Source organism: Phalangium opilio, unplaced genomic scaffold (assembly GCF_054372755.1).
Source record: "Phalangium opilio isolate 3A_F unplaced genomic scaffold, DU_Popi_V2 ptg000079l_1, whole genome shotgun sequence".
In the NCBI taxonomy this organism is placed as follows: Eukaryota; Metazoa; Arthropoda; class Arachnida; order Opiliones; family Phalangiidae; genus Phalangium; species Phalangium opilio.
Genome location: NW_028324187.1, coordinates 1,037,168 through 1,049,878, shown reverse-complemented (window position 1 = coordinate 1,049,878; position 12,711 = coordinate 1,037,168). Strand labels below are relative to the sequence as shown.

The 12,711-nt window shown below is 37.9% G+C and overlaps 2 protein-coding genes across 4 annotated transcripts in view; one reads left to right on the top strand and one right to left on the bottom strand.

Moving 5' to 3' along the window:
- Positions 1-12,711, top strand: part of LOC149654071 (retinol dehydrogenase 11-like) — a 44,884-nt gene that overhangs the window by 3,413 nt on the left and 28,760 nt on the right. The window lies entirely within an intron of this gene.
- On the bottom strand, positions 88-11,931 carry Hr38 (Hormone receptor-like in 38). Of its 3 annotated transcripts, none has more exons than XM_089845440.1 (8): positions 9,292-11,931; positions 6,305-6,588; positions 3,856-5,034; positions 3,653-3,782; positions 3,420-3,580; positions 3,154-3,347; positions 2,898-3,076; positions 88-2,818 (listed from the first exon to the last, which is right to left on the bottom strand). In XM_089845440.1, the coding sequence occupies exons 1-8, from the start codon at positions 9,332-9,334 to the stop codon at positions 2,562-2,564; spliced, it is 2,427 nt and encodes an 808-aa protein (XP_089701566.1). In that variant the 5' UTR covers positions 9,335-11,931; the 3' UTR covers positions 88-2,561. The 3 variants fall into 3 exon arrangements, with proteins under 3 accessions (XP_089701566.1, XP_089701565.1, XP_089701567.1); XM_089845439.1 differs by having other exon boundaries at positions 89-2,818; positions 3,142-3,347; positions 9,292-11,926; XM_089845441.1 differs by having other exon boundaries at positions 90-2,818; positions 3,142-3,347; positions 8,360-11,921.

Here is a 12,711-nt window from a genome sequence, read left to right as displayed (position 1 = left end):
TTTACCGCTTTGTGGTATACTTCTCTCGTAGAGAAGTATTATATACTTCTGCTTATACTAATTCTCAGAGTAAACCAACAATATTAGAATAAAAATAAAGAAACATGGTCAAGTTTTTTTTCTTCTAAAATTCAACAGATAACAGTATTTTATTTATTTGTTTTTATGTTATTTACAAACAACAAAATTAAAATGGTTTCTATCACACCATGAAAATCTTTAGTCGAACGGAATACATTCATTCACGCTTTGAATAACATTTTATAACGACTTTAAAATTTTTGAGAAAAGGAATAACAGGCAACAGAAATTAAAATTTTTTATCGAACAAACGACTTTTCTTTTCTTTTTTTGATGACTTTAAATATTTGTAGTTTAAAATCATAAACATTTAAATGTTTTCAACTATATATATATTTTTTTTCAAGTTCTTTAGTATAGTTTTCAAAAAACCACAATACACGCGAATCAATAAACACGACTATGTTTCTTTTTCAAAATTTTTCCGTGCAAAGGGTGCGTGCGCTTGGTTTATATTTTTTTTAATGTCTTCGGTGCATTCTTTTAAATATCTTAAACACCTTTATTGAATTTAATTACACCCAAATATGTTTATTTTATTTTTGTTTGCAAACCTTGTTGTTTTGGGTTTTTTTTTCTTCTAGTATTATTTAATGGGATGGGATGATCAGTTGTTTGTAAACATTTAAAAATACCTTGTTGATACGTTCACATTTTTGACTAGCTTAGCTTAAAATGATTTAATTGACACATTCTTTTGCGAAATTAAAAAAAAAATTTGGCAAAAATTTAAAATTATAACAGTAAAATTAAAATTAACTTATTACTAAAAAAAACAACTAAAATTTCTAAAATACTCAAATTTGTTGATAGAGTAAATATGGCACGCGTGACGTCATTTAGTTTTAAAGTTTAATTTGGATGTCATAGTTAACTCCGTGGCGTCATAGTTTTTGTGTCTTCAGTACTTGTAGCGTCGATCATTATGTGACACAACTTAACAACTTGTTATGACGTATGTATAATATTGACTCTATCGCGTTCACAATAATTAAAAATATTCGGAGGAAGTCCATAACTTAATGTGCGTTTAAAAAAATGTTTAAAAACAAATTCTATATTTTGACTTATATGATGGTAGTTTTTATATCATTTGATTTTTTTTCCTGACCACCATATATAGTATAATTTTCAAAAGCTCGAATTTCTACAAACTATGTTTCTTCATTTCATTCTGTCTCACTATTTACATATGAGTAAAAGCTTACAAATTACATACCCTTCATATACCGTATATATATTTTTTCTCCTTAAATTCTTTTATTGTAAATAACCTATATTAATTTGACCATTTTTTAAATGTAAAATCTAACGTTACCCTATTTAATTTTTTTATACATTGTTTCAGTCTTATAAATGAGTTTTTTTTTAAGATTTGTTATTTAGAAATTGGTCAAACCTTAATCCTGACTTTCGTTCGTTTCTAATATATCCTATCATTCTTAAAATTTTAATTTTTAAAACATTAGGTTTATTAATAATCCTAAAATTTATTTATTTTTCAATCTGGCAAGTAATATCACTGTATTTGAAAATTCCCAAAATATCTCTAACACTATTTAATATATGGTGGAATTTAAGTTTTTGTTTGTACTTTTATTTACTCTTTAAACTCTTTAGTTTTCAATCTCTTTTAATTTTTGTAACTATCATTGGAAGTTTATTATACGCTCTAGGAGGGAAGTTTTCTGTTTTTTACGCGTTCTAGACTGTTTTGTCTTCACATTGGTTGTGGCAGTCTAGCGTACTTTCTTCAGAGAGCGTTATAATATTACTTTTGACGTATCTCTCTAATCTATACGTCATTTACGTTAACTTTTTTACCCTTTTAACTCCGTTTTGACGCTTTTAAAACATACTTAAGTACATTCGCCATTCCCAAATATAGTCCTCAACGTAATTTTTTTTAGTGAAAGTAAAATATTGCACACGGTTTTATTTTTGTTGTGACTTTTCGTGATCATTTTTGCACTGATCTAAGCTTACTAATTTTCTTTACAAAAGCCATAAACGCCTTGTAAAAGCAACCACTATTGTTCTAAAACGTTGAAAGCTTTAATCCTCCAATCTAATCCGCCGTTCAGTTCAGTTCATCGCTCTCTCTTGTATATATCCATATGATTGTCAGTTATTCCTTTATTCTTCATTCGCGGTTTTGTAAAACTAGCAATTATCAGAATCACTAGGCTTGGCCAGAATCCTTTAGCTTCGCTATGATACGGGGTCCACGTGAAACGTCTTAAAAGTTTCATATTTTAAGCGCCATTTTCAGTCGACTGGTCATTGGCTCGCGTAAATACCCTAATGAACGTGATGACGTCATGAAGGGGGTTGTGTAAACGCGGGCTGCCCTGACAGTCTGAGAGTTTATCGGTGACCTTTACGATTCAAAAGGTCACCGGGACTTGAGAAACACATTCGAAAACGCATACACCCGGTTTTAAGGGGTGTATGGCTTCTTACGACTACGTCATGTTGGTTCAGAATGGGAGACTGGTCGAGAACATGTTCTCGATGGCCGCTGGAGCCGGGACCAAGTCTTCGAGTTTCAAGTAGAAAATCCTTTGAAGTCCGTGCAAACTTAGTGAGCGGAGATCGGGCAATTTCGCCAAGATCTTGGAAAAGTAGTGCGGTTTCTTTTGAGCCTCGCTGTTGTACGTCACGTGGTCACGCAACGAACCAATGATCTTCATTTGAAGTTGTTCCACTTTTTGCGGCTCTTTCAGACCGTGTCTTTCTGCAAATATTAGAACGTAGCCCGTTTTAGATACTGACACATGGTGTTTAAAGTATAGGCCGTATATTCGGACACTTACCACTGACTAGGGACAAGGCACAAAGGCAAGCGAACGCGGATATGTCAATTTCCATGGCGTGTAGGGATTTGGAGAATTGTAAAATGGGCGACATCCAATCACCAAACGTCTTGAAACACTGATTACGATGCAGGACTTGACCATTACAGAACGTGAACTTATCGTCAGTCGCCTTAATTCTGGAATTAAACATTCGTAATTAGAATTTCATAATTGATATCCACATGAATTCAATCATGCGTACCTGTACGCTAACCTCAAGGCGAACAGTTCCAAAGACGCCGACTGAAACAGCAAATTCTGGTCGGTTCGGTCCAAATCCGTGAACCCTGGAATCTTCTCGGCGAACGATTTGATGACGTCGATGGACGATGTCAAAAGGTGATAAAACTGACGAACTTTCTCCGCGTCCAGATCGGAGCTTTCTTGTGGACCAACTTTATCGTCGTACTGTTTTATATCGTGGACTTTCAATTAGTATTCTAGAAAATTGGTAATACCGTTGGGAGTTTCGTATCTTACCAGTGAGTAATCTAGGTTAGCGATATCTGGTGTGGTATCAACGTGTGCTCTGACTAACGCTGTAATGAGACTGACTGGTGGAGATGGCGGAGGTTCTTGAGGAGATTTTGGTTTTGAAGGTAGTCGACCTCGTCGACCTTTGAGACTATCCGTTCGAACCACTGAAAATTGAAATAGGTCAAGTTGAGAAGATGTTCTGCTTAGTAAAGTTCATCAGGATGTTAATGGCTTACCTTCCTTCACCATTCCAACTGTGAGACATTTCTGAAACCTGCAGAATTGGCAACGATTCCTTCGTCGTTTATCAACAGGGCAATCTTTGTTTCCAAGACAGACGTATTTGGCTCCCTTTTGGACCGTCCTCTGTTTTAAGAATTTTTAGATGATAAAGTTAGCTCAACTTTTTTGAGGTTGGGTTTATGTTTTTGGATTATACCTTAAAGAATCCTTTGCAACCTTCGCAAGTCCTGACACCGTAATGTTGGCAAGCGGCGTTATCCCCGCATACCGCGCACAATTGCGAACTAGGTTGGCTCGGTTCAGCTCCCGGCGATGACCTGCTGCTAATTGAAGGCGCGTTTGGGGTTGTAGGCGTCGTGGGTGTCTGCATACGAACACTTCCTTCCGAAGAGGACAAAGGACTAGATACGCTGAGCGAAGGACGCCTCGAGGATCCTTTGGATGAACCACCGGGACTGGACATAGGGGAATTACCCTCGTGCGGGTAACCGGGACAAGTGGACGAAGCCGTCGGCGTGGATGGCAAACTGTAGCTGCTTTCGGACATGGCTGAGACGTGGATGGCTTCCGAGAATGGGGGTGCCAAAGTCGGAACCGTCGTTTGCGGCGGAAACGTTGGTGGAGACGGTTGGTGAACGAAGGAGCTTAGTTGTTGGAAGGTTTTGCTGGTGCCAGGGAAACCCGGAGCTGGGTAGGGAAGCGATGATGATTGGTGCGTTCGACGGGATGACGTGGCTTTTTGAGTCAATTCAGTCGGTGATGGGACGTAAGCCGAAGCCGCTACATCGGGACTTTCCATTTTATAGAATTCACTCGGGGCTAACGGAACTGGTTGACTTCTCTCAAAGGACAACTCTCCGGTATCCGCACCAACTTGTGACTCGAACTGTCCAAGTTCGTGAATATCCGAGAAAGACTCTTCATCTTGTTGAGGTCGTAGTTCCTCAAGTTTGAACGAAAATATTCCACCAATCCCGGACGTGACGTCCCTCCTGTACCTCGGCGAATAAGTCTCTTGAAAACTGGGTAAAGCCGGCGAAACGCTGGTTGCGGGTGTCTCATCGGTTGTCGTCGTTGGAGGAGGATTAACTTGGTCCCTATCTCCGGGAAATTCCGGAGGTGGCTGATACATCTCTAGATTCAATTGGGCCGGGATGTGGTGATGATGGTGATGTTGGTGGTGAGAATGGGAGGAAATAGGAAAGAGTTCCGATATGGGGTTCAAGAAAGCCGCGGCTTCGACGTCTCCAAAATCCAGAGGCGGGAACTTGTACTCTTCCGCCGTGGCGACCGCCGACGCTGAATTACAATTCGTGTCTTCGACGAAAGGATTGCTAAAGTCCAGTACTGAACTCGCTGAACAGAACGGTACCGTCTGTAAGAAAGAAAATAGTAATATCTTTAGAATACTAATTGGGCATCGTGGTTACATTTTTAGACAGTTCAATGTTTAGATAGGTGAACTTACCGATTCAATTATAAAAACCATTTTAACCCGAACAACCCCTTATTAAATCAAACTATGGTAGTTTCCACTTAGTCATTGACACCGAAATACTTAACTACCGATCTACGCATGCAGTCTCATTTCTCGAGAGATCCCTTACACTGTACTAAATAATAACAATCTGTACGGCTTCGATGTAACACCAATCAATTTACTACCTTCCCAAATCCGGGTCGGTATATATCAAACTTATAGGTTACGTATACATTTTATAAGTAATTAGTCTTAGATTGTCAACCTAAGTTCAATCTATCCTAACGTTATACTTTGTATCGAATGCAATTCAAACTTCGCTTTGATTCGTAGTTCTGAAAAACTTGGTGGGATGAATATTTTCGCGTAGGCGATTGACGAAGGAACGCGCTATCTTTATCGTTTATCGGAGAGGTGTCACTCAATGTAATAAGAATAAATAGATAATTTCCACGCCTATCGGCTTACTAAGCTTATATCGCCAAAGAGAAACATATGTATTAGGGAAAAGGAATATATTTAAAGATAACAAGGCATTTCAGATATATTTCTACAAGCTCTTTTCAGTTTTTATCAATTTTCACACTGTACCATCGTGTTAGACGGCGTGACGCCATACATTCTTTAGTTGAATAAAATTGGGATAATACCCACTCGACACTATCCTATCTTTGGGATATGTTTTTCCGTAATCCCTTCTATGGTTCAAAAGCGTCAAGCTTCTGCCTGTTTTAGGTCGAACCAACTTGAACAGAGTGTGGCTTATTTTTTCAAGAACTTTGAAGATTTTGTAAATAGTTCAGTTGAAACAAATGGGTCTTCTAGTTCAAATATACACTAAACCCCTAAGTTCATAAGATATGTTCCATAAGTTTGTCATTGGTTACTGAGAGCTTGTCATGAAGTGTATAGCGACGCCTTGTGAGGCGCTGTCGAAGGCTTAGTACAGACTAAATAGGAAGATGGGCTTTACTATCTCTCAATAAGTCTCTATGCTAAACCTTAATGGACAACTGGACAATGTTCATCATAAAGGGGCGCCATTTTTCTAATCAAATTATCTAAACCAAATTGACTGGTACTACATTTGTGGCGGGAATAAGAATCCAGAAGAATGTGAGGCTCAACATGGGCAAAGATAATAGGCCAATCAATCAGTTATTACCTGAGGGGACTGCAGAAACAGCATGGCTGATCCAGACACGGAAGCGGAGGGTTGTATCTGTTCGCTTGTCGACGTCGTCCTGGTCAGATCCGAGGGGTTATTCCCTCGGCCAACTTCTCCCAAGCTGGTGCCTCGAGTTTCTCGACTGATACCCGTGACACTGCTTGACGGTGAACTGGTACGAACGCTGGAAGTACTTGTTGTAATTAAAGACACACTCGCAGCCACCACCGTGCTCGACGTAGAGGCGCTGCTGACTGTGGTCGAGGGATTCAGTTCGGGACCTAAAGTAAAAATAAAAGTACACCCATTCTTAGTGACAAAGTTATTCAAATATTATACATTCGAAATAAAAAGAGTTAGATATGACATTTTTTATCAATCATTAACACTTAAAATCCTTGTTTCCAATATGTAATTCAATATCTTATTAGATTACGCGCGAATAAATTCCTAATTCATTAGAGAATTAATATAATTATCGCCCAGAATATTGAATAAGAAAATGACCATGTTCCTAAATATTAAACACACCTGGTTTTATATTTTAATTGGGTATTAAAATTACTCCCGCTATATATTAATTTAAATCAACATATTCTTGTTTATAATTCAATTAACTAACACTGAAATTAATAATTAAAGGCGACCGTAAAAGAATGAATTTTATTACCAGTAACCATGTGTTTACTTTAATCACCTGCCGAGTTGTGTAACTAATTCACGAGCCCGAAAGTGCGAACAATTTTTGTATAAAACAACATAATATACATCCAATTGTCCTCGTGCTATCTCTCTCTCTCTCTCTTTTTTTTTGCTTCGTTTTCCACAAACTAGGTGTAAACTCCCCCAATATATACAAAAGTATACATAAAACTAGGTCGTATCAGGCGTCATATTTATCTATCTTCGTTCTTTTTTCGAGTGGAATTTTTACAATTAAACCTTGTAAAATTTAACAGCCCGATTATGTGTGGTTAACGGCGGTACCTTTTTATAGTAATTGCGCATCTCATGCCCGGAAACATTCATACCGAATAAGATTAAGATAGAAGTAATAGTAAAGTAACAAAGTTTAAAATTATCAATACACTATATATAATTGACACTGAGTTAATTGTTTCCATAACTTTGCCTTAGTTAATTGCTGACAATGATAACCGTCCCAAGTTTTATTTTATAGCTAAAAATACCACGAGGTACTTATTATATATATAAGTTCTAATTCTTTAAAACACGGTATTCGGGGATTGTCGTCTAAAAATATCTTTTATGGGCGGAGTTAAGATGACCGTCAAAGCCTTCCTCTCTAGAGTCTTCGATTCGAAACCATACTGCCCGTACCTTTTTGTAAAAGAGTTTTTCGTTTGACGTCATGGCTTTACTGACGTCACGTCCCTTTACGTGCGAATGCATTGGCTAAATCAATAAGGTTGCCCATCACACTTTCTCTCTAAGGCAGGCCAGCCTGACTGTTACGTCTACACCGGCTGAAAGACCTCCCCAATCCTCGGTACAGGTTTACAATGTTTAGAAAGATGTACTGGTATACTTATATATAGTATCCAGTATTTAACTTTAACGTAAATTTGATTTGATTATGATTAAGTATATTATACGGATGTTATCGTTATTTAAATACACGTGTATATATTACTTCTATTGGCTTGATTTGAACGAACGTTTAATGTACGTTCTACCAAAGAGGCTAATCTAGTATTTGCTCGACTTTGTAAACAAACTGCGTATAATAACAACCTGTATCACAGTTGGCAACGATTCAAATTTTGTAGATTAATCATCATTGTAATCTGTCAAAATCAGTGTTGTTTATAACACTAAGTTGAGGTATATTCTAAACAAGGAGATAATACCTAAAATTTCTCAAAATATATGTCACTAGACCGAACGCCTGTAGGCTGGCTACACACTAACACACGCGTGTTTGGAAGGGAAGCCCGTATTCAGGGGCAATAACTTCTCCGAATTCCAATCTTCCTTCGGGATGATCATCATTTTAAATAATGTCAAAAGAGTGTATAAATCAGATCCTACCTTTGAACCGATCCCGTTATAATTAGTTGCGAGGTATTTGATGCCGATTAGTTCATTTTCACGAAGTCTCGGGTTGATATTTCACGCGTGTACTATACAGGTGTACTCGGTGTACAATCTGTAGTAATTCCGGTTGCGGGTTACCGAACGTGACAACCGGTAGCGTACGGGTCGCTTCCGCGATGTTGTATTTGGAAAAAAAGTCTTAGTGTCCCGGGTCCGCGAACGTCCTGTCGGTTCGCTTTCTCGAGTTGAAGTAAAGGAAGACCTAGATGTTAGTAGGTGCGCTCTCGGGATCCCGTACTCGTACACTGGAATCGATGGGAGCGAATGACGTCAATGTGACGTCAAAGGGACCCTGACGTATGTATCGGGATGGAGTACGAGAGAAGGGTCGCTATGGGAACCGGGGCGCCGAGGGTGTGACGCGTAACGGTTTTTGGGAAGACGCCTAGGTCAGCGCCTATACTTTTCCGACTTCTCTCTCTCTCTCTCTCTCTCTCTCTCTCTCTCTCTCTCTCTCTCTCTCCCTCTTTCTCTCTTTTCCTAAGCTTCCCTGAGAGGAATGCTAAAGCTCTCTGGATTTTGTCGTCTGGCACGCGCCTTCGCCCTCCGCACGCCAATCGACGTACTTGTTAAAAATAAAACCCACCAGCCTGAGCATACACTCCTTCGCACGTGAAGAGCGCCTGGTTGCGTTTTATTGGGCGGAGGAATGGTCCCGATGATAGGACTTTGGGATAGACGTAGAAAAGGGTTGGGTTCGGGGAGATATATCGCGGAAAAACGGTCAAATTTACGTCTACCTCTTCATTATCACTTTGGGTCAAGGTTACCTTTACTAAGGGAACAAGCCAGTTTATTCTGGCGCCTCTATACTTTGTTAATGGATCGAACAGATCGAAGAGAAGTTACGGTTACTATTAATTTACCTTCAAAATCGAAATGTGACCAAAAATCCAGAGGTTTGTTCATATTTCAAATTGTGAAATCCCGCAATGTTCTTCACTCGGTGTAGTTAGTACCCGGCCTTAACTATGAGGTACTCAACTTCGAGCAGTCCCTCATTATTGCTGAACGTGATAAATACACCACCAAACATTATTTTAAATTCACCATCATCCAATTTCTCGTTCTCGATCTATAAATGAGGTCTTCATAGCTAGCGCGAGTACATCGGGATTCACTGTAACGTTAACAAATATTCCTTCATTCATTCATACAACTGGTAGAACACTTCTAGAGCGTAACTTTATACTACAAACGCGATATATTTTTTCCCATTCACGGATTCTAGGAAATTCTCAATGTTACTTTAAAGCTCGTTCTGGGGAAACACATCGAACGGCACCTGCTGACATGTTTTGCCGTAGGTTTCTACACCGCTAACGCCTTGTAAATAAGCTCGTAAACTAGTCAGATGTTATAAATCTATGTGACTAATACAGTATACTGACATATATAACGTAGAGTTGCGCCGAATCCTAAATTCGGTATGTATCTGATTGGGTTTTCTGAAAATTTTCCATTTCAAAACACCAAAACACCTGTTATCGAGCATGCATGCTTGTTATATAAAAAAATATATTACACTTTGAACTATGGCAGAGGGGCACAAAAATAAGAATGCCAAAAGTAGTATATCATGAAAGCTGTTTCGTGGGAAATTGTTTGTTTTTCAAGATTTAAGTATTTTGCGCAAATATTTTTCTACTATGAAGTCATGGCCGTATGATTATTTTGAAATATGTTCCGTTTTTGACAAATTTGTTTAGTACTAACAGAGAAACCAACACACAGGGGCTAGACCGCCATTGGGGTATTCTCCCTCGCGTCAAGAAGCTCCGCCAGAGGCAGTGCGAGTTGGTTAGCCTCCCGCGTGTAGTGAACTCGGGTGAACTCAGTCTGCCGTTGATTCTTGGTACGAGGGAGAATACCCCAATGGCGGTATCGCCCCTGTGTGTTGGTTTCTCTGTACATAATTTCCGAATTTGTCTATGCTTCCAGTTCAAAACTAACGTATATACTTTTCCTAAACCTTGAAAGCCTTAATTCAACCTGACCCGAATACTTAAGTTTTGTTTCTTGATATTGAACTTGAAAACTTGGCGGCACAAAAACAAAACTAAACTTGAACTTGGTCGTTTTAGGCCTAAATGCAATCGCATTTCAAAGTAACGTACCTTAACCCTCACCTTGACAAGCCTTAAACCTGACCTATAAACTAAGTTTCGTTATACCTGAACTTGAAAACTTGGAGGCCTGCTCAAAAACTAAAGCAAACTTGAACTAGGAACTTGGTTGGCCATCTGCTATAAAGTATATACTTCTACACCCCTTCGTGTTCAAGGTATAAGTTGTAGGTGTGGTCAACGTTTTGCAAAAACGCCACATTACGTGATTGAGTAGTGTAAAAATGGAGCCTGGGAAATGGCCTTTGCTTTTACCCAAATGGGCCAAGTTCGGCTCAGCTGCGAAGGGGTTATATAGTGGTCTTAGTGGTTTTCGTATACTCCCAGCGTGCACGCTAAGGGCGGTGATAATGACTAGATGACACGCGACTTCCATAAGTTCCATTAGAATATTACGGAGTTACTCTCTATATCTCAGACTCAGAGAGACCTCCTCCGACGACGAATAAAAAACAAAAGTTTATTTTGGGAAAATAGCTATTCCTCTACGGGGTTTATTCCAACAGATCGGGAAAAGGGGAAGATCTGGAACTATCAGGGAAATTGGTTTAGATTTAGAAGGATACTCGTGGAATAATCAGACAAATTGGTTTTGAAATAGAAGGGTACTCATGGGATAATCAGGGAAATTGGTTTAAAGATAGAAGGATGCTCATGGGATAATCAGGGAAATTGGTTTAAAGATTGAAGGATACTCATAGGATAATCAGGGAAGTTGGTTTGGGGAAAGAAGGGCGCCTATGGAAAATCAGGGAAAATGGTTTAGAGATAGGAGACTCAAGGACGATCAGGCAAAATGGTTTAAATTAAGAAGGGTACTCATGGAAAATCAGGAAAAATGGTTTAGACTAAGAAGGATACTCTTGGGATAATCAGGGAAATTGGTTTATAGAATGAAGGATACTCATGGGATAATCAGGGAAAATGGTTTAGAGATAGACGTTTATTTATGGGATAATCAAGGAAATTGGTTTAGGGAAAGAGGTATACTCATGGAAAATCAGGGAAATTTGTTTAGAGGAAGAATGGTACTCATGGAAAATCAGGGAAATTTGTTTAGAGAAAGAATGGTACTCATGGAAAATCAGGGAAATTTGTTTAGAGAAAGAATGGTACTCATGGAAAATCAGGGAAACTTGTTTAGAGAAAGAATGGTATTCATGGAAACTGGTTTAGATTGAGAAGGATACTCATGGAAAATCAGGGAAATTGGTTAGGGAAAGAGCTAGGTTTTGTAAAATTTCTACGAACGCAGACGAAATTCGTGGGTTGGAGCTATAATATCATATTTCCACTGTGCACGTTATGTGTTGAAGTTTTCAACTGTATTCGAATTTCTAAACGAATAACAGCTTATATAACGTAAAACAGTACTTATGTTATATAAATGTGCTTTTTGTTTATACCGAAAAATAGTAAACTAATTTAAAATCATGAATTTAGGGGATTTTTATATGAATTACCTAGAAATATTGGCTCGTTTATTAATATAATTAATTTGCAATTTATATATTTAGTTTTTAGTTTTTCATAAAAAAAAAACATGGGTGGCGAAAACATATTTTTAATAAACAATTTTTTATTTTTACCCCAAATGAATTATTTATATAAATATATTTAGATATCAGTTCGTACACTGAAATAGACAACAACCTTGGAAGGAGGTAGTTTAATGGAGGAAAAGCGGGTTTCCGGAAGGAAATTAACCCTTTCTAAGGTTGGGTACTATCATAACTTAAATAGGGAAATTTTTGGTTGCGAAACTTCTTTAAAAAAAAAATAAAAATAAACCTATGGGTCAAAATTAAGCTAATTTATTAATATTACCAAATAAAAATATTCGCACTATAGTATATACAAGGACCTTTGTAGTTGAGCAAACTCCGACTGGTAAATGGATCTAGTCTATGTTATCCTTGAAATTTAAGCATTTGAAATTATTAAATGGAAAAACCCAGCCAAATTATCCGTTTTAAATTTTACAAAAGCTTCAGTATTATAACACGATACACGATTTTAAATTAAATTAACATTAATTTAATTTAATTCTAAATATTCAAGTAAATATATCATAAAATATAATCGTCACTCGAAAGTCGCAACAGAAATAGACACCGCGGTAGAAGTTATCAGAACCTTACTTAATTGTTTAACAAAAAC